Source organism: Pan troglodytes, chromosome 1 (genome assembly GCF_028858775.2).
Source record: "Pan troglodytes isolate AG18354 chromosome 1, NHGRI_mPanTro3-v2.0_pri, whole genome shotgun sequence".
NCBI lineage: Eukaryota > Metazoa > Chordata > Mammalia > Primates > Hominidae > Pan > Pan troglodytes.
The window spans coordinates 81,171,115-81,192,923 of record NC_072398.2 but is presented as its reverse complement, the minus strand read 5'-3'; the positions used below and the strand labels follow the sequence as shown (position 1 = coordinate 81,192,923).

The following is a 21,809-nucleotide window of genomic DNA, read 5'->3' as shown; positions in this document are numbered from 1 at the left end:
CAAACACACAAATGAATTTAACAGTGTGGTTTATGAAATGAAAGCAATAATAATTTGACTCTTCAGAACCTCTTCATTGTGGCCTATGTCAAGCTCTCTAATCTTTTCTCCTCAATGGTAGGCCATGGTTAAGGGACAAATGATAAAGTACAAGGTTTTCAATTGCTAACTGCCAAATTTTCATAGGTTATAGTATTACTCAAAAAGTTGTTTTGTCTCATTTCTTCAAATTTTGAAATAACTTGCTTTGCTGACTCATCTGACTATATTTTTAATGAGGACGGGCTTTATTAGCACTTTTAGAAAAAAAGCTCTGCACTCCACATTGAAAGTCAAATCAAATAGATAGTTAATTATTTGTAGCGTGGAGTAATGTATGCTCAGTCTCTCCTCACAACGGAGCCAAAGGTCACAAACATTTACAGAAAACCTACTTATGACCCAGGTACTCTGCTAGGTACTTTCCTAACTTGTCTAAAGTCACATCATAGGCTGGGTATGGTGGCTCATGCCTGTATTCCAGCACTTTGACAGGACGAGGCGGGCAGATCACCTGAGCCCAGGAGTTTGAGACCAGCCTGGGCAACATGACAAAACCCTACCTCTACAAAAATGCAAAAATTAGCTGGGTGTGGTGGTGTGTGCCTGTAGTCCCAGCTGCTCGGGAGGCTGAGGCAGGAGGATCACTTGAGCCCAGGAGGTAGGGTTTGCAGTGAGCTGAGATTGTGCCACTGCACTCCAGCCTGGGCCACAGAGCGAGACCCTGTCTCCAAAAAAAAAAAAAAAAAAAAAAAAGTCACAACATATAAGTCACAGAGCTGGGATTCAAATTCAGGTCTGTCTGAATATAGAGTATTTTCTGCTACATTATCAGTTACTGAGGGTAATTGAAAAATTTAACACTTATCATGGACCAGGCACCATGTTAAAACATTATCTCATTAATCTTTACAATGATCCTATTTAAAAATCTGTAGCTGTAAAAGAATTTTATACAACATTTATACAAAAATCATCAAGATTCTTCATGGCAAGTTAAAATGTTCTTAAATAGTTTGAGGTCATCTTGATAGTCATTCCACTACCCATTTCTCAGTCTCTTCAGCAAAATTTCCTTTCACTTATAGCTAGCTACCTGACCATCCTACACTAAATAAGCAGATAATTTAATCTTCCAACTTCTTGAATTTGTGTGTTCTTTTATGCACACATGTTGGCTGACTGGAACAGAAGGAGGCAGGCGGTATATACGAGCAAGTATGGTTTATCACGGACAAATGGTAGAAAAATGTTACTAATATCCATAGATAAGTTCCTTAAGTCATGTAGAGAGACTGTTATTAAAAGTTTGCTTTATTTTTCTATTGAATCAAGCACTAGCTACCAGTTACAGTGCCTTCCAAACACACAGTTAGCTTTGCTTTATCAATAACCAAATAATAAACTAGGTCCCAATGGTTTTGTCCACATCTAGATTGTTCAGGTGATCAGGAACTCTTTTATTTGTGTGCTTTAGCTTTTAGTTCTTGGTTATATCTATAAAGAAAACAGAAAGAAAAATAATCATCAATAATAATAGATAAATTTATGGTAAGGAGAGAATGGAAAGCATACTCCATTTCTTCTTTCTTGGCAGTCAAGTAGCTATACAGTTGTAAACAGAATCTTCCCGGAGGGCTTACAGGTAGAAACAGGCAGAAGGGAAAGGATTCAAAGAGTTCATTTGCATCTGGATTTTGTTTCAGATAATAAGAGCACAACTGCCAAAAACTTTTTTTTTTTTTTTGAGATGGAGTCTCACTCTGTCGCCCAGGCTGGAGTGTAGTGGTGTGATCGCGGCTCACTGCAAGCTCTGCCTCCCGGGTTCACGCCATTCTCCTGCCTCAGCCCCCCGAGTAGCTGGGACTACAGGCGCCCGCCACCACTTCTGGCTAATTTTTTGTATTTTTAGTAGAGATGGTGTTTCACCGTGTTAGCCAGGATGGTCTGGATCTCCTGACCTTGTGGTCTGTCTGCCTCGGCCTCCCAAAGTGCTGGGATTACAGGAGTGAGCCACCATGCCCGGCCTGCCAAAAACTTTTAACAGCTTAGCTGACATATAGTGTCCTGTGCAAAAGTATTATTTTAATAAAAATATTCTCATTCTGGAATTCTACAAGAGTGTGACAAACTTGTGAACATATGTATAAAATTTAGTAAAATGTGGTCATCTAGAATTTTAAAATTTATACTCACAAAGCACCTTTCCTAAGAATAAGATCAACAGGTAAAGTAAAATGTACTAAAGTAATCACTAAAGTAAAATATACTTCTAACCACTAAGGTAAAATATACTTCTGTGATGCAGGCAGGCTATTGGGTTAACAGCCTGTAAACACTTAAGTTCACAAACGCTAAGGACCATTTCCTCAATTCTCAATCCAAAGAAATAACCACAGAGCCATAGTCTTTCCTTCCCTTCTACCATACCTTGGGCTTCATTTACTATTCCTCCTAGCTTATAATGGAATGGAGAGTAGTATAAAAGCATAAGAAGGAACTTATTCCATGAAGCCAACCATACCTCCTAGGTTTCTCAAAAGATCCTGATTTCAAATATTTGATCATAATGTCATTATCATAAATCACTGACAATATTAACTACTGAGTAAATAGTTTAAAAATTTCCAGTGCTCATGGAACACTTTCCAATGAAAGCAAAGACCTCACTCTACGTATCATTTCCAATACTACATAACAATACACTTAAGTTCCAATTTATTATATACAATTGAAAGTAAGTGATAAAAGGTTTACATAAGAAACTAATAAATCATAAACTGTATATGTTGTCTTAATAAAAGAGATTATGTGAGATAGTTAACCATCTAAATGATGCACAGTTAAATCTAAAAACTAGGTAACATACTGCTTAACTGATTTTAGCCAGTTAACTAGTTAACTGGTTAACTTATTTGTAAACCCCTAGACTTTTCTAGAAATGTTAAATTTCTACTTTAGGTACTTCTTGTCTTAGCATTATATATGAATCTTTAAAAAAAATTAGTGCCATCTCCAGCCTGGGCAACAGAGCGAGACCCTGTCTCAAAAAAAAAAAAAAAATTAGTGCCATCTAAGTAGCCTTTGAAACAGTTTTAAAAATATCTCTGGTAGGCTTACCTCCAAATACGAAAAAGCTGAGAGGCTCCTGCTGCCCCCACAAAGAAATTAACAGCAAACAGACTCCAATTTTTTGGAATAATTACAAGTGAGTATCTTGACCAAATAAACCCTGTTGAAACAAAATGTTACTTTAAAAAGAATACATACTGCTGCAATAACTTCAGTGAATACTTAATATTGAGTAAAGTAATTACAACAATAATGTAGGATGAGGGACAAAGAAACGCTATACTCTGAATTTTCAATAATGTTTTTGTAACTTAGTGTCACAGAAAATACTCAATTCTTACATGAAAGAGGAATCTTTAAAGTGACTATTAACTGTAATTTTCTTCCCACTTATAAAAATATGTTCATGGCAAAAACCTGAAAAGCAAAAGCCCATTCAGATACTTATTCTTTCTGTGACTCCTCCATCCATAACTTAATAACTTCCTAGACATAATACTGTTAATTCCTTTGTGTGTGGGTGTATTTCAAACACTAAGCCACTAAATAAACTGATATAAAAGAAAACAAAAATCATTTATGTTCTACAAGAAACACAGAAGATATTTATTTAATTTACCTGTAGCCATCAAAACAGCAGATTGAGCTGTGCTAAGTTTTTCTGCAGGTCTGGCCATATCAGCCAATCCAGCACACACCAACCCCTACACATTAACGCATAGAAAGAAAAAAAGTATCACAAGTGTGGAGTAATAGTTTTAACTTTAAATCAAGCACAAGACATTTTTGAGATTTCCGTAAGTTAGCAGTATAATTTTAGTGTCCATTCATTAAGAAAATGTAGATTACAACAAAAAAAAAGCACAATGAATTAAAAAACTGCTTTTTGAACTAATTTTATTTTGTTAGGTACACTAAGCAGTCTCACATATCTGAAAGTCAGTAGTACATATATAGATAAGATGTATATGTACGCATTACACGTACATATATATTTTGGGTTTTTTTTGGTCTACCTATTTCACATATGAATTTATATACTCTTTATATATGTCAGGAACCACTAACCACTAGCATGGAAGATACCTAAAAGCTGTTAAGGTCATTTGTATAGATTCTTCCTTTGATGTTTTCTGCCAATGTTATTATTTTTAAATTAAATTAAATTTTAGATTTGGGGTATATGTGCAGGTTTGTTACATGGGTATATTGTGTGATGCTGAGGTTTGGGCTTCTAATGAATTATTTTTAAAAAGTATAAATATCAGAAAAACTTATAATTTTAGTTTTTTGGTTAGATCATTTTTTTTTTTTTTAGACAGTCTCGCTCTGTCACCCAGGTTAGAGAACAATGGTGCGATCTAGGCTCACTGCAACCTCCACCTCCCAGTTTCAAGCAATTCTCATGCCTCAGCCCCCAAGTAGCTGGAATTACAGGCGTGTGCCAATATGCCTGGCTAATTTTTGTATTTTTAATAGAGACGGGGTTTCACCATGTTGGCCAGGCTGGTCTCAAACTCCTGACCGCAGGTGATCCGCCCGCCTCAACCTCCCAAAGTGCTGGGATTACAGGCGTGAGCCACCATGCCCGGCCTTGGCTGTTACGCCATTTTTCTTTAACATCAGCATATACATGGCCATTTCTCTTCTGTGTTTTTAACACTGTCTCTATTGCACTCATGCGTTTTTGCTCCCACCAGATGAGCTGTATTTTTACCAAGTCACTATGTTTGTTCCCCAATCTATTTATGCCAGTTTTACTTGTTAATGTAATTTATATGATTTAATAAATTTTTTTTTAAAAAAAACTAAGCTGGAAATTATATAGGATGCACTGTAGTGTAATTTATCCAGGATAGAAAATGTGGAGCTCAAAAATCCATACACAAATAAAAGATTTAGCTTTAAAAAAGACTGATTGTCAATGAATATATATTTATATCCTTTAGGTTAAAATAAAATATTTAAGGTACATAGGTTTTTGTTTTTAGGATTATCCACTTTGACCTTTATGATTAGTTATGTGGTTTCAACTAAAGTGGTTACAAAGGACTCTACTACAGTTATATGTTTGAAGGCATATGGTCTGAGAGTCTTCATGTTATAGAACATATGTGGCTTGCAGAAGCAACTGTTATGTGTCATGTATAGAATTCTACAGATTAATTATCAAATACTCTGGGATAGTAAAACACAGTAAGAGGTACATAAGGTAAGTATCTAATAGAAGAAGTCTCCCCACCAGAGAACAAAACACAGAAGTTTCTATTGCTATGCTGTCATCTGGAGACTATGTATGATTTCAACATGTACTTAAAATAGATGTTCTTAAAGAGACAGATAGTCAAGAAGGCATTTATGAGTATATAATGCTGTCAATATCTCACAACAGTAATGAACCAGGTCAAATAAACCCCAAAGCTATTGATAAAATCAATAAACTCCTAAACTGTGGTAAATTTGAGATCAAAGAGGCCCCTAAATTTATTGTGAATAGATGAAATCACTCAAACTCTTTTAATGATTGAATACTTCAGCAATCAATTCCACTATAAAGATATATTATTACTATGTAATTTTAAGTGTAGGTAGGGAGAGAAGAAGGAAATGGTAATGTAACTTCCATTAGTATAGGGGGTTTTAGGATCTTTTCTCAATATGTAGATATGAAAAAAAAAAAACCTGCTCTCTAGATCTCTGTAAAATACAGCTCCCAAATCACTTATATTCTAATCTTGTCACTTTATAGTTGAAGAGACAAAATGACAGAGAGACTAAACTTGCCCAAGGCCATAAGATTGAGTCATAGCCAATTCCAACTCTAACATTCTCAACCACTTGAATTTACAACTGAGTTTCTGAATTGTTCTAACCATTTTAAAAGTACATTTAAGAGAATTACAACAGCCCATCACTCAACAACAACAAAAAACACCTTGATTAAATTAAAAAACAGGCAAAGGACTTGAATAAATATTTCTCCAAAGAATATACACAACTGACCAATAAGTACAATAAGTATATGTTCAGCATGACTAATCATTAGGGAAGTGCAAATAAAAACGAGATATCTAACACCCATTAGGTGCCTATCATAAAAACAAAAACAAAAATGCTCCCCCATCAAAAGTAACAAGTGTTGGTGAGGATGTGGAGAAATTAGAACACTTATGAATTGCTGGTAGAAATGTAAAATAATGTAGTTGCTGAGGAAAACAAACAATATTAAGCAGAATTATCATATGATCTAGCAATTCAACTTCTGGGTGTATACTAAGAAGAATTAAAAGTATTGACTTAAACAGATACTTGTACATCAATGTTCATGGTAGCATTATTCACAACAGCAAAAATGTGGAAGCAAACCAATTGTCCAATCAACATATAGAAGAATAAACAAAATGTGGTAAATACATACAATGGAATGCTATTCAGCATTAAAAAGAAAGGAAAGTGACACATGTGACAACATTAATGTACCTTGTGGACATTATGCTAGGGGAAATAAGCCAACTACAAAAAGACAAATACATTTTGATTCCATTTACATGAGGTACTTAGAGTAGTGAAATTCATAGAGACAGAAGGTAGAATGGTGGTTGCCAGGGACTGGGAGAAGGAGAATGGGGAATTATGGGTACAGAGACTTGCTTTTACAAGATAAAAAGGGTTCTGGAGATTGGTTAACAATGATGTAAATGTACTTAACACTACTGAACTGTACACTTTGAAAATGGTTCAGATAGTAAGTTTTATATGTATTTTACCACATTAAAAAAAAAAAAGCCTACAGACCAGTGGTTTTCAAACTTTAGAGGGCATCAGAGAATCATCCGCAGAGGTTATGAAAACAGAGCTCACTGGACTCCACATCTAGAGTTTTAGATTTAGTAGGTCTGTGATGGGGCCTAACAAGTTCTCAAATGATGCCACTGCAGGTCCAGAGAGATGACACTTTGAGAAGCACAGTTATAGACCCAAACTGGCCCTTTCAACATAAAATCAATGATTTGCTACAAACAGCCACCACAATTGTTTCTTTTCAGCTAAGTAAGAACTTTAAGAAAGAAAACTTTGGGGAAGAGTAAAAGCACTGGGCTTGGAGTCAGAAGTCCTAGGTTCTCTCATTTACCAAATGCTAATATTTATATTCAAATAAATCCATCTACTTTTTGAGAGTAACTTTCCTCACCTATATTTTGGTGTTAGTACCTTCAGTTCTCATACTAAATTAATAATAAAGGTTAACTTGGGGGTTCTAACTAGCTTAATGTTTTACTTAGTAATAACATTTTAGAATGAAATTTCATGTCCATATGGCGCACAATTGTAAGTTTTTTGATAACAAGTATGTTCCCAGAAGGCCTCTTATCTAAAGAGTTCAGAAAAACTAAAGTAGATAGTTGCTTTATGGAGAAAACGATATGTCTGAGAATATTTGCCATGAAATCACCTAGAGGCATACCAAGAATACTCTAAAGTATATCCTTCATAAAAGTTACTTCAAATTAGTAAATTCCTATTAAGGAATTTGTCTTTCAGTAGCTTCCGTAAAAACTCAAGACTTACCCATTTCATAATTGGAGCCCAGAAAAAAACTGTTCTGGGACCTGAAAAAAAAAAAGAAAAGAAAAATTCAGGAATAAACCAAATATATTATACACGTCTTTTAACAGCTGTCACCAAATTTTAAAAACCAAAGGATTTATCAATCTATTTTTAACCACTTTTACTATGCTTTTTGCATACTTTGTATTTCAGTTAACATTTAGAGAGGCACCACAGTATCACAGTACAGTTGACCCTTGAATAACACAGGTTTGAACTGCACAGGTTCAACTGTATGCAAATTTTTTTCAGTAAATATACTGCCATATAGAAATATTTTAGGGAACCTTGATTCTAATGTACTTTCATACTAGTTTTACACTCAAGTAATACTCTCATCCCAAGTGAAAATGAACCCAGTGATAACACCCCATTTTTGTGCATTTTGGCTGAATTACTATAACAAATAGTTGGGTAATCTTAACATTAAGCAGCAAAATTTGAAAAATGTAAAAATGGCAGTTGCTTCCCTGCAATTTTTGCTTAGTATGCAGGTTTTGAAAAGTATCACCAGATAGTGCAAACTACTTGCCTTTAGCCTTAAGTGATGGCAATGCTACACATTCTGTCTTCCACAATTTAACATAGTCCTTGATATTTTTGTCCCTCTCGAATTCACAGTATTCTTACAGCAAAATTCATTAATTCAATGTCATTTTAAAATCTACCACAGTACATTTTACATATTTTACTCTAGTTATTTGTAAATCTATGTACCTATCAAGATTATGACTTCCTCGAAGCTAGTGGCTCAATATTATTCATACTTGTACCCCTATTACCTAATAGAATGTAGAATATTAAATAAAAAGGAAAGTTAGCCAGTAGAGTTGGAAGCAGTTTATACTAATATTTATTACCCTAATATATAATATGTATGTGTATATATAATATACAGATATACATATACACGTATATATATATACATATACACACACATATATATATACACATACAAACAACTTTTTTTTTGTTGTTTTTTTTTTGTTTTTTTTGAGACAGAGTCTCACTCTGTTGCCCAGGCTGGAGTGCAATGGCACAATCTCGGCTCACTGCAACCTCCACCTCCCGGGTTCAAGTGATTCTCTTGCCTTAGCCTCCCAAGTAGCTGGGATTACAGGCGCCTGCCACCACACCCAGCTAATTTTTTTGTATCTTTAATAGAGACAGGGTTTCACCATGTTGGCCAGGCTGGTCTCAAACTCCTGACCTTGTGATCTGCCCGCCTCAGCCTCCCAAAATGCTGGGATTACAGGCGTGAGCCACCGTGCCCGGCCACAAATAACTTTTAAAGTACTTTAAAATCATAAGTTGTTTTTATCAGCCTGATACTTAAATATTGATAAGTCTGGCTTATGCTTTTAATAGTTTTAAAATATGTTTGCTGATTTTCTAATTTAATCCTAAAGTCCTACAGCAATCTAAGTTTCATTTTCTCATTCTTCAGAGAAGCTGGGTATCATTAGAATAATTCTTCAAACACTAGAAAGAAGATCACGGCACAAACCCTGTCGTTCCTTGTGGGCCTACTCAGCCCATTATAATGTTAAACTTTATTTTCTCACATACATCTGGTATCTAACCATTTTTACATTTTCTTGTGTACGTTTGAATTTTCCGTATTTTAAGTTGTAGAATAAATCTAAAAACAGTGCTGAAACAGCTGGTAAGAGAATTTAAACTATCAAGGAGTTCTAAATTTTGATGTTCTTACAACTGAGTGAAAAACCTATCTATATTCAGTTTCTGTTATCCAGTTCTCTAAGCAGTATTGTTCTGGGCACAGCCACCACACACATAGAACTCTAGCCACATCTTTTTCTCTCTACAAGATAGAAAATAATTTAGTTTCTTCTTTGGTTAAGGTTGGAATTGAAGACATTTTTACGAAGGGGAAAAAGGGGAATATAAAAGAAAACATGAAGCCACTGAGTTTCAGAATATATAATCCTAATTTAACTAAATCTTAGCCAGGTCAGCGGTTCTCAACCAGGAGTGTCCCCCCAGGGGCATTTTTAGTTGCCCCAACTGTGGTGCCCCAACTGCCGCAGATGCTGCTGCTTGCTGCTGCTGCTGCTGCCGTCTAGTGGGTAGAGGCCTAGGATGCTGTTAAACATCCTCCAATGCGCAGGACAGCCGCTCCCAGAAAGTAGAGGGTTAAGAAATCCTGGCCTAGGGCGACTGATAAGCTAGGCAAACATTCAACTAGTTTCATGCTATTTTATGGCTCTTCAGTTCATGCTGTCCCTTCTCAATATCCTGCTTAGTCTTTACCTAACTCCTATCCATCAGAAACTCATCTCAGGTTGCATCTCCTCAAGGAAGCCTTAAAAAACAAACAAACAAAAAAACTCCAGGTTAGGCTAAATCGCTCCTTCTCTTAACTACCAAAGCAGCCTGTATATTCTTCTATCATTTTCTGTTAAAATGATTATTTATGCATCTGTCACATTAACCCGAAGACAAGGTCCTTTTCTTAATCTTCCTTGACAAATAATAGGTATGTGCCAACAGAACTGAATTGGATCCACCATGTTCAGGATAGATGCTAATCAAAGATATTCAAACTTTCTGTCTGACCCAGATTTGCCTCGACACTGCTTCATCCTCAAGGCTGGAATTTGCTGTTTTCTCATCTCTAGGGACATCAGGTTCCCTTTATGCCAAGGATATATTAGATTTCACTCATTAGTTACTCTACTCTTAGACCACGGCTCTCTTCCCCTGAGTCTGATGCCATAATGCATTAATCCTATAAGTCAGTCTTTTCAAACTCTCTGGAAATTTAGGGTGAGATTCTGGGATTCCTATCATTACACCTGGTTCATTGTTCTTTGTCATACACAGTGTCTCTGGCTCATACACAGTATCAATTACTAAGTTTAGTTTTTATCCTCGCATGGAGTTTCGCTTCATCAATCAAGAGTCAGTCCGTGTATTGTTTTAGTCTCTGGCTGAATGGGTGTTCATTTTTACTCTGAACTCTTCAGCAGACTTCTCTTGTTCTATTTGAAAGCTGAAGTTTCTGTCACCCCAAAATTGTTTTCTGAGTAAAGCCTCTAGATTCTGGTTTCAAGCTTAAATGGCTGACAGGCTTAAATGGTTGATCCTTTGGGGTTAATAAATAGTCAATCTTTTCAGTAGGTTTGCCTGGTAACTAATTTACTAAACTGCCTAGAGCTAGGTAATAGTTTTACAATATTAACAACAGCCCTTCCCCACCAAACCAAACAACGGAAAAAACTTCAAACATCAAATTATGGTTGCTAGAACCTGGACCAAGAGAGGTATTTTAGTGAGTGAATAATTTTAAACTATGAAAACAGCTCTAATTTTAGTTTAACAACTGCTATGTACTAAACAGAAAAATAGCAGTAGCCAATACATAAGGCCTTCTAAATTGCTAATTTTTCTGAGATACTAGAAGATGTGGACAAGTGACAAAAAAAATCAGTTTAATATCTATAAATGCAAACAGTGTTTTCTTAACTGTTAAAAAAAAAAGGTCGGCTGGGCGCGGTGGCTCATGCCTGTAATCCCAGCACTTTGTGAGGCCGAGACGGGCGGATCACGAGGTCAGAAGATCGAGACCATCCTGGCTAACACGGTGAAACCCTGTCTCTACTAAAAATACAAAAAATTAGCCGGGCATGGTGGCAGGCGGCTGTAGTCCCAGCTACTCGGGAGGCTGAGGCAGGAGAATGGCGTGAACCCGGGAGGTGGAGCTTGCAGTGAGCCGAGATCGCACCACTGCACTCCAGAAAAAAAAAAAAAAAAAAGTCACACAATGGGTTAACAAAATTTTAAAGAAAACTTAACCCTTTCATTGTAGCTAATTAACATTCAATTAACATTTCTTAGCTTTTTTTTCCTGTAAGAGTAAATAATATGTCAAATAAAGCTAGACAGGTAAATTTAGACATATATAAATCAGATACAGAGGCTGTCTTCCAGAAAACAGCAATTGATCAACAGTGGATATGGTAGCGAAAAAACATTCCAACTTACTTCAACATTTCTAAACATAAAGTTTTGACAAAACAAAGCATTTAGAAATAGGTATCACTCAAATAGTGACAATACAATGTCACATGTGTCATTCTAGACCTGGAAAACACAGGCTTATGTTCTGTACAATGACACAGCTATTCTCATGGGAGAGCATAAAAATAGATAATTATGACATGTGAAGTGATTATAATACCTTAATATTAGAATAAGCAGATGTATAAACTAATAGATACCTGGCTAACATCCATTATGATAAATGAAATAACTTGATTAGGTGGAAAATTTGAACGCTGAAAATATACTGAAGAAAAATCTCCTCATAAGACATTAATTTATAGCCCAAGATGAAAGAAATTGTTCACATCAGACATACTATATATTCTTTTAGAAAAAGAATTAATACATTTTCATCTTGTTTCTTTGAACAGTACTACTGGATGTTGAAGAAGGCCTCCAATGCTGACAATTTAGAAACATTAAACAAGTATTTAAAATGTCTATACATTTAGGCCGGGCGTGGTGGCTCATGCCTGTAATCCCAGCAGTTTGGGAGGCGGAGGTGGGCGGATCACCAGAGGTGGGGAGTTTGAGACCAGCCTGACCAACATGGAGAAACCCCGTCTCTACTAAAAATACAAAATTAGCCGGGCGTGGTGGTGCATGCCTGTAATCCCAGCTACTTGGGAAGGTTGAGGCAGGGGAATCGCTAGAACCCAGGAGGCAGAGGTTGCAGTGAGCCGAGATTGCACCATTGCACTCCAGCCTGGGCAATAAGAGCGAAACTCTGTCTCGAAAAAAGAAAAAAAAAAAGTCTATACCTTTTAAACTATGAACTATGTTCAAGAATGAAAAATACTGACTATAAGTTATTTTGTGTTTTATTGCCTTATTTTTAAAGTGAAACTCATGTTTTTAAATTCTAACTTTTCATAGAATTTGAGAAATTCTACAAGTGAATATCATAAGTAAATAATAACAGACATAAATTTTCAAATTAACAAATTTAGTTGCCTTGAACTTCAATGAACCTATTAATAAACTGACATAAACTTACTTCCTAATTTCCTTATTTGAGAGAAATTACTGTTAATAAAATATTATATGAATCCTACCCAGAAAGTAGGCCACCTATCGTATATATGATTCCCTCCCTAAGTAAAGACTAACTTTTTGGAACAGAATAGGTAATTTTTACTCTCAAGCACATATACACACTTACAAATACTGGATTGAGGTATTCACTATATCCCTCTGTGAAAAATAAAGTTTCTTACTGAATGCTAAGAGGTCATAAAATCACTACATTTCCCTACCTCTTCCCATCCCTTTCATGCCACTCCTTTATGGTTTGTTACTTTTTAACACCCCTCTTAATTCCTTACATTACACAAGTTCATCTGTTTGCTATCATGTGACAAACTAGATACAAATCCTTAGAATATGTAAAGGTTAATCTTTGACATGGACACTGACGGCCAAAAAATCATTCATTTTTATTTGTGCCAAAGCTAGTTCTGATTTAACACTAAGAACATGACTAAGCTACCATTTTAGAGCCATATAATTTTAATATTTTCCACAATGCCTTGGAAATAGTTATCACTAAAATAGTACCCAAAACATCATGGGTAGATAATGTTTTTAAAAATGTTGACTAAAAATACACTTTGGTTTGAAATTCCAGAGTAAAGAACAGGTAAAGAGACTAAAATAGCTAAGATGCATTGTAGGGATGATACGTTTTAAATTTACCTATTTCTTCAGGTACACATAATCAGTTACTTTTAGATTTAGAAAGACTGTTGAAATCATCTACTGTAGGCACTCATAAATCAGGCAAATGAGGCCCAGTAAACAAATTACTTGTTTAAAATAAATAATCCAGCAAGGATAAAAAACTAGATCCCTAAATCCTAATCTAACAATAATTATATGACTTTCCCCAATGAAATCTGAGTTTCCTGAAGGTTCTGAATGTAAGAAAAGTCCTAAGAGAATACCAAATTATAGATTATTAGCAGGAAAAGACTTTAAGGAAAGTCCAAGCTCCCTCATTTTTATAAATGAAAAAGATGAGGCACTTAAAAGTTAAGTAATTTGTCTTACACTCAGGAGAGTTCTGGATAGAGCAAGGACTAGAACACAGTTTCTTTGATCCCAGTCCTCTTTCTACTATACCATACGGCACTTTAAACATATTTCATTCTCTGTTATAAGCAAAATTAATATTTTTACATGACCTGGGAATGATAAACTATTTATAGCTTAGGGCTTTCTTCTGTAGCACATCTGCATAAACAGTTCTAATTTCTTAAAATTAGTTTAAAAGCAGGATAGCACACAAAAAATATGTTAAGTGTTGAACAACTGCATCAAGGATGATAATCTGCTCTGTTGCCCAGGCTGGATTGAGTGCAGTGGCACGATCTTGGCTCACTGCAACCTCCGTCTTCCAGGTTCAAGCAATTCTCCTGCCTCACCCTCCAGAGTAGCTGGGATTACAGGTGCGCACCACCATGCCCAGCTAAATTTCGTACTTTTAGTAGAGACAGGGTATCACCATGTTGGCCAGGCTGGTCTCAAACTCCTGATTTCAGGTGATCCACATGCCTCGGCCTCCCAAAGTGCTGGGATTACAGGTGTGAGCTACCGCGCCCAGCTGATATTCCTTTTTATGAATTCTTCTGAGAATACAAACTCTGTGTGGGTGGGTTTCGTTATTTTATCCACTGATTTATCCTGAGTGCCAGAACAGTGTCTAATATACAACAGGCCCTCAATAAATATTGAATAATTCAACCTTCTTGGTAGCTGATTGTTTGAAGATATTCTATTTTTCACCAATATTTTACAATTGTATTTGAAATTCTAATCTTACATCTATTTTAGTTATCTCTTAACTTTAAATAAGAGTTATTACTTTAAAAAATAATATATGTATATTTAGTGTATTTAAACATAATATATTAAATATACACTTAAGAATATATATGGACATATATTAATATCTTAGACTGGCATTAAGATTCTTCACTGACAATCTGTGGCAACAAAATAAGTTCTAACAGAGATGCTAAAGAACTGTGTAATTCAAACTATGTAGGTACGTACACTCATTATTTGATCCACATTTGATTTTATTTACATATAATAGAACAATATATATTTGCACTAAGCTGTATTTAACCATCTATTGTAACATCAATTCTCTTAGCATTGAATATAAAATTTTTATGATACAGATATTTCCTTATAAACACTGATAACATTGGTTCATTTAGTTTATTTTTATTTAAAAAGAAATATCCTCTAGGTCTTTAAAATTAAACAAGCTAATTATCTAGGAAAAATGCAAATATTATTCTTATTTAGACTTTAAAGTAACTTTTCCCATGAGTCTTCAGAGGGAACCCATGTAATGTTGAGAATGATATTCTCAGCACCAGCACATTAAGCACTGCAACAAGTTTCACAGAACTATTTTTTCTAAAGCTCTTCCATGTAAGCCAAAATGTAATTCAGTAAGAGGAGAGCTATAATGCGTTAAAATGATATGGTTCAGATAGCTGTTTTTGGGACTAACTTCACCAAAGGATAGTTTTTAGACTCTTTAGAGCTGTGGTCTTCCAGCTCCTCTTGAACATATGCCCTATCAGTAAAAAACAATTTGAGCATACATCCTGTTTATAAATCATTTATATATTTATAAATTATATAGAATTACTGCAATAATATATTTTTGTATTACAGAATGTATACACAATGAAAAATTTAAGTGGATGAAATAACAGTAAACGTTACTGGAAATTCTATAATTTTCTTCCTACATTCCAGTGTTTCATTGTGTGCACCCCTTGGGATGACTTACCCCATTTTGGAACTCACAAATACAAATAAATGACACTCCTCCACTGATAATTTTTTTGTTTTCCTTAACTAAGCTTTTAAGAAAACATTGGGCCGGGTGTGGTTGCTCACACCTGTAATCCCAGCACTTTGGGAGGCCAAGGCAGGTGGATCACCTGAGGTCAGGAGTTTGAGACCAGCCTGGCCAACATGGGGAAACCCCGTCTCTACTAAAAACACAAAAATTAGCTGAGCAGGGTGGCACGTGCCTGTAATCCCAGCTACTCAGGAGGCTGAGGCAGGAGAATCACTTGAACCCAGGAGGCCAAGGTTGCAGTGAGCCCAGATCACACCACTGCACTCCAACCTAGGGAACAGAGCAAGACTCTGTCTCAAAAAAAAAAAGAAAAGAAAAGAAAAGAAAAGAAAAAATAACACTGGGCAACATAACTTCAAGATTATTTCTTTGACAAACACTGGAGTACAGCTATGCAACTGGCTAGGGTGGAGTCACATATTTTTATAGTCAGGTGGGGGATAATGCGGGGACTGACATCCTTTTTGTGAGTTGAGGAACTTGACCAGGACACACATTTGGCTAGAACTCTATTCCTTCTCTACAGTGGCAGATCATGACATGCCAGCAAAAACACATAGGCAAATGGATAATGAGAGCCTCAAAATTCTGGCTCACAGGTCAGAGATGCAATACTGTAACTAAAATATGTATCTATACATAAAAACACATTCTTTTTTTTTTTTTGAGACAGAACCTCGCTCTGTTGCCAGGCTGGAGTGCAATGGCACGATCTTGGCTAACTGCAACCTCCACCTCCTGGTTTCAAGTAATTCTCCTGCCTCAGCCTCCCAAGTAGCTGAGATTACTGGCACCTGCCACTACGCCCGGCTAATTTTTGTATTTTAGTAGAGATAGGGTTTCATCATGTTGGTCAGGCTGGTCTCAAACTCCTGACCTCAGGTGACCCACCCACCTCAGCCTCCCAAAGTGCTGGGATTACAGGTGTGAGCCACCGCGCCTGGCTAAAAACACATTCTTGTTACCTGTCGAGACATACAGTGTCAGTGATAAAATTAAATCTCAAAAATCTAGAATCAGCAATGTATGATTTCCAACTGTTAATATTGTAGCATTTCATATCATTTAATAAACTCTTTGTAGGTGAATCTAGACAAATGTTTCAATGACAATTCAATAACAAATACTGTTAGGCAAAATAGTAGGCAAAATCCTTGAATATTCACTCTGGATAACTCTTAAGACAATAATCAGTGTTTCCTCAGATTTTATTCAATACTCATCAGTCAACATATTTTTCAAGCTCCTCCATTTCTACACTGGTGTGCCTCCAACTTGTCGATCATAAATAATTCTGCTGTAATAGATATCCTTACTCTGTATGTTGCTCAAATTTTAGAACTGACAGTTATTGAGTCTAAGTGCAAACGCTGTGCTACATGTTTTAGAGACATTAGATCATCTGATTTTCACAACAATCCTGAAATGATTACAATTACTCCCATTTTATAGATGAGATAACTAAGGCAGGAATTTAGGGTCAAGGTCACACAGCCAAGACTGAAACGTAGGTCTATTTCCCTTCAAAGCCTAGCTCCTTTTACTACACTGAAAAAGGGGGTTAAAATAACTGAACGAATCCAAGGATTTTCAGGTGAAATGCACATCCTGCAAGTGAAAGGTAATCCCTCTTCATTCTGAAAGCTGAGTAGTATTTTAAGCAGTAATTACAGGTGGCTAAAAACTAAAGGCTTGGAAAGGATCAAGGTAAGACTACCCTCCAATTTTGTATTATTTTAAGTAGTTTAAAATTACTCTTACTCTGCCATGCCCTTGTCCTACAGCTAAAACACAAAGCTTATGAAGGTCAGGGTTGACTTCACATTCAGTTGACTCTGTAAACCCCAGATTATTACAAAAAGCATAGCTCAACCCTCCTTCCCGAAAATCTTTGCCACAAAACACAGCATAATTCCAAAAAAATTGAATGTTAAAAGAACTAAAAGGCAAATAAACAAAAACTTTTTAAATCAGTAACAAACTGTCCTTAATGATCAGTTTTATAATGGGTTCAATGTTGCAGAAAATAATATTAAGGGTTAGAGTATAATCCAGATGTTCAATTCATTCCATTATCAAACTGGAAATCAGATTTAGTAACCAGTTCAGACTCCAGAGAGCTGGTTCATAATCAGATAATGGGGGAACTAGACAACTTTCCTAATGATACCAACTGCAGAATACAGATTTTAACTATGTAGGAGAATAAAAGCCATTTTTCGGGTAGCACTTCAGTCTTTCAATTTACAACACATTTTCTAGTTTGCCAAGTCTTAGGCTTGAAACAGACCTCAGAATATATCTGATGTTAGCCCCTAGCAAATAAGTATCATTACAACTCACTTTATAGAAGAGGTAACAGAATTCTAGATCTTTAATAAAGGGATTGGAATCTTTCAGTTTCTTACAGTTTTTTTTTTTTTTCAACCACAAGAACACAGTTTTCCAGTAGGCAAAGAGAGATGTAACGTTTACTGAGCATTTACAAAGAGTCAAGCACATATGTTATCTGTCATTCTCATAGACCGCGTATTACACAAACAGAGATCTAGGCTTTTGCTCAAGGTCACAACTATAAGTGGTAGAAGAGAATGATATCCAGGTCTGTCCACACAAAAAGCTCTGGGTAGAGCTTGTTCAACAATTTCATAAATAAGGATAGACTTAAAAAAACACACTGGACCTATGGGATGAGAAATGACACTGACTCAAGCCTGGATGAAGTAAAGCATGCAGTTTGGGGGAGGGCTCAGTCTGCAGGCCTCAGCCAGCAGCAGCTGAAGAAAGTGACCTTTACTCCAAACCCTACAGTGCGACAAGCCACCCATCCAGCTCTGCCTAGCGTGGGTTAATATGCCACAATTCGAAAAGAGACAGAGAATGAGTGTTTCATGGTGGTCCCAGACAGTTTGGTGGCCGCAGAAGTTGAGAAGGCTCAAATCTGGAGATCAGGTTTGGGTTGGAGTCGTGCGTAAGGGAGCGGATGTCACATAGGTGGGGAAGGGAGCTGACTTGAGATACGTTGGCTTAGGAAGAGATGTTGCAGGAGAGAGGGTGAAATGCACAGGCTAGGAGAGTAGACGGCTTCACTTGAACGGAAGGGGTTGGGGCTGTGGATGCCTCTAGAGGCAGTTGTCAGAGGGCCTCTAAAAGGTCCATTTTAGAGGAAGCGAGAAGGAAGGTCTCGATAAGGCCATTCAGGGTCCATTACCTGCTGGATGGTTGTACAACGGCCTCAATTTCTCGGGCAGCATCAGCTCCACTTTATCGAGGAGCCGGTGGTAGGTGGCCCGTAGGCCTCGGGCACCGGCGGCCGACATCGCCGCCGAGGGATCGTTGGCAGCCGGGTGGGAGCGTGGCTGTGTTCTCGTCCCTGGCTGACAACGAAGGGGAGCTAGTCACTTTTCCTGCCACGACGACTCGCGTCCGCCTCTCGCCTGGAGTACCCTTCCCGCGTCTTTCCCTGCCCGCTGTGAACCGAAAAGCTGCGGCCCGGGCCCCGCGAAGGTTGAGGGGGCGGAGGCTGCCGACTGCCAGCCCCTGGTCCGCCTCCGGCCCCCGGCAGGAGAGAGGGAGGAGGAGCCATGGCAACAGGTGCCAAAATAATCACCTCACCAAGTCCGCGCTGCGCCCTGCTGGCAGCGCGCTTGCGCAGGCCGAGCTGCCCGCCATGATTGGCCCGCCCCGAGGCGCGGGCGGGGTCGAGCGGAAACCTCCTCCTTCTCCCCATGCCCTCAAGGCCATGTTGGAGAAGGGAAAGTGAAGCTGCGCTGGTTCTACTGCCCTTTCACTTTGATTAAGCAGGCCCGTAGTTAAAATGGGTTTTTGGGCCTTCAGTGCCTAAAGATGATGCCACACAATTCTCTTGCTTCTTTTGACTGGAGACTCGTGAGCGAGAGACTACAGAATTGAGTAGCTTCTCTCTCTACTCGTCTTTTATCCCTAGCGACTTAAGGATCTGGTTAGAGTGGCCCGAATGCATTCTTCCAGGGTGAGGGCAGCCGCGGCACACACCAGCCTTAGTCCCCAGGGTGGTCGTCATCTCGCGAGAAAGGGTTGGCGGGGAGGGTATCCAGGACGAGGAGAGGGAGGAGTCGCCATCGCCTCCGCCTCCGCCTCCTCCTGTTGGAGGGGGGCTGAGGGAGGAGACTGTTGCTGATCTTTGGATGTTCTGGTTAGTCTAAGGAGAGTATGAGGCGAGCTCCGGCCCGGGTGCGGCCGGGCTTCGGGGGCCCAGGCGCCGCTGCTGCCACCGCCATCTAACGCTGCGCCCTGGAGGCCCGGCGCGCGGATGGTGCCGGTGCGGCTCGGGTGTTGAAACGGGTGTCCCCTCCCCCTCCTCCCCTCCCCCACGCGGTGGTCTCCCCTCTCACCCGGCTCAGGCAGAGCCATGTCTCGGGGTGGCTCCTGCCCACACCTGTTGTGGGACGTGAGGAAAAGGTCCCTCGGGCTGGAGGACCCGTCCCGGCTGCGGAGTCGCTACCTGGGTGAGCGGGGGCCCCGGGGCGGAGGCGCTGAGGTCGCCGCCTAGAGTGGGGGAGGGGGCACGCTGCCGGGTCTGTTGGAGGTGGGACGGCGTCTCGGTGGGGGCGCCCGGAGACTCTGGGGTGTTGGGTGGGGCCTTGGTCGCCGAATCCCGTGCCGGTGCCTCCCCCAGTCAAGCCCCCTGTGCATGCTGCCAGCCGCCGCCCTTGCTGGGTTTTTCTCGGAGGGCCGGGCCGTGGGCCGAAGGTACTGGCTTGTAAAGGTGTTGGGGTCGCTAATGGGTTGGGACTCGGGGGACTTGCGGAACCTCCAGGAGCTGCCGCGTTTAGAGCAAAAGTTAGCTCTTTTGCTCTTTTCCAGCGCGCTTTCCCCGCTCAGCCGAAGAACCTAAGTTGTTGCCCACCCTCTCCTTCAATCTCCAGAGGGTTTAGGTGTCGGCTGCGACGCGTTGACCACCCTCAGGGACTTCACGCTCCAGACAGAATCCGTGTAAACTGTTTTTGCGGCGCTGAGCCAAAACCTAAAAGTGATAGCTGAGCTCTCCCCACCCCCGCGCGCTCTCCCAGTTCCACTCTGCGCTTCAGTTCGTTTTGACCGCTTAAAGGTGGTGTAGGGTTTCACGTTCCTCTTCCCACCCCTGGAAAACACACTTGGCATTTACAGTTTCGTAGTTAAGCTTTCTAAAAACAACCTTCAGTACTTGGGGGAACAGTATTCCGCTTTTTTCGTTTTGCATAACCTTTTTTTTTTTTTTTTGAGGATTCTAGGTCACGCCCGAGTCAACTAAAAAGTTTGGTTTCTTAAAAATGGACGTACTTAGTAAAGGTCTTTTTTGTTTCTTCCTGTATACTCTTCATTACTCTTTCTTTCTATTTGGAGATACGGCAAACAACATCATAAAATTTTTTTCTTTCCTGTTTTGCCACTTGCTAGTTAAAAAGTGTTTGTTGCTCTCATTTGAGTTCAAGTAAAGAGAAGAAAATGAAATCTCATTACAACCAACAGTTCTGGTTTGTAAATTATTTAAGAAAAGTTAGCATGCAATTTTTTAATTCTTTTTAGTGTCTCAAGTAAAATACGAATACATTTTGTTTATAAAAAAATAAAAATGAAGCAAAAATCCCTTTGATCCCTCCCATTCAATTTCACTCCGCCACCCTTAGAAATAATATTTTCTGTTTTCTGAATATTCTTCCAGACCTTTTTGTTTGCATTCTTACAAGTACATATGTACATGTACAAATGCTGGGGTGTGTGTGTGTTTGTGTGTGTGTGTATGAGAGAGACACCTGAACGCATGGTGTCATATTGTAAACATTGTTTTCGCTTCTCCACATTTTGGAGATCTTTCCATGGCAGTAAAAATAGATTGATTCTGTCTTTTAAATTATTACATAGTAGGTAACATTATGAAGTACCATAGGGTACTCAACCTTTCTTCTTTAAGTGGACGTTCGCCCTTACAGCATTTTAATGAACATCATTCTACAAGCTTCTGTGCATTTGTTGTAGGATAAGTACCTAGAGTGGTGATTAATCATTTTAAAATTGAATATAGCTAGAGTCTGGTTTTTTAAACTATTTACCAAAAAAAGTGTGCAGTTATTTCTTTTAGAATTTATTTGCGGAGAACTTAATTTTAGCTTAATAA

The 21,809-nt window shown here is 38.4% G+C and overlaps 2 protein-coding genes across 25 annotated transcripts in view; one reads left to right on the top strand and one right to left on the bottom strand.

The window, feature by feature from the left end:
* Positions 1-1,335: 1,335 nt before the first annotated feature.
* MPC2 (mitochondrial pyruvate carrier 2) lies at positions 1,336-20,172 on the bottom strand. 2 transcript variants are annotated; one of them, XM_016931913.3, is made up of 6 exons: positions 20,047-20,172; positions 18,885-19,050; positions 7,681-7,721; positions 3,731-3,815; positions 3,160-3,271; positions 1,336-1,536 (listed from the first exon to the last, which is right to left on the bottom strand). In XM_016931913.3, the coding sequence occupies exons 2-6, from the start codon at positions 18,991-18,993 to the stop codon at positions 1,500-1,502; spliced, it is 384 nt and encodes a 127-aa protein (XP_016787402.1). In that variant the 5' UTR covers positions 18,994-19,050; positions 20,047-20,172; the 3' UTR covers positions 1,336-1,499. The 2 variants fall into 2 exon arrangements, with proteins under 2 accessions (XP_016787402.1, XP_009435477.1); XM_009437202.5 differs by lacking the exon at positions 20,047-20,172 and adding an exon at positions 19,688-19,777.
* Positions 19,270-21,809, top strand: part of DCAF6 (DDB1 and CUL4 associated factor 6) — a 138,349-nt gene continuing 135,809 nt past the window's right edge. For 9 of the 23 annotated variants that reach the window (XR_010157391.1, XR_010157383.1, XM_063811637.1 and 6 more), the window contains exon 1: positions 20,030-20,160. Coding sequence is in view for 9 of the 23 variants with exons in the window: in XM_063811637.1 (XP_063667707.1) it covers positions 20,064-20,160 (97 nt within the window). In the remaining 14 variants the exon portion in view is untranslated. Of the gene's footprint in view, positions 19,665-19,718; positions 20,161-20,226; positions 20,405-21,809 lie in introns of those variants that run through there. The other 14 variants (XM_063811617.1, XM_063811611.1, XM_063811648.1 and 11 more) reach the window with 13 other exon arrangements.

Bases quoted from the DNA above. Each gene is read 5' to 3' on its own strand.
- MPC2 (XM_016931913.3), bottom strand. From the start codon at position 18,993: ATGTCGGCCGCCGGTGCCCGAGGCCTACGGGCCACCTACCACCGGCTC. The intron at 3,816-7,680 runs GTAAGTCTTGAG...GTTAATGTGTAG, and splicing joins GGGCTCCAATTATGAAATGG to GGGTTGGTGTGTGCTGGATT. The intron at 3,272-3,730 runs GTAAATTAAATA...TTGTTTCAACAG, and splicing joins TGCTGTTTTGATGGCTACAG to GGTTTATTTGGTCAAGATAC.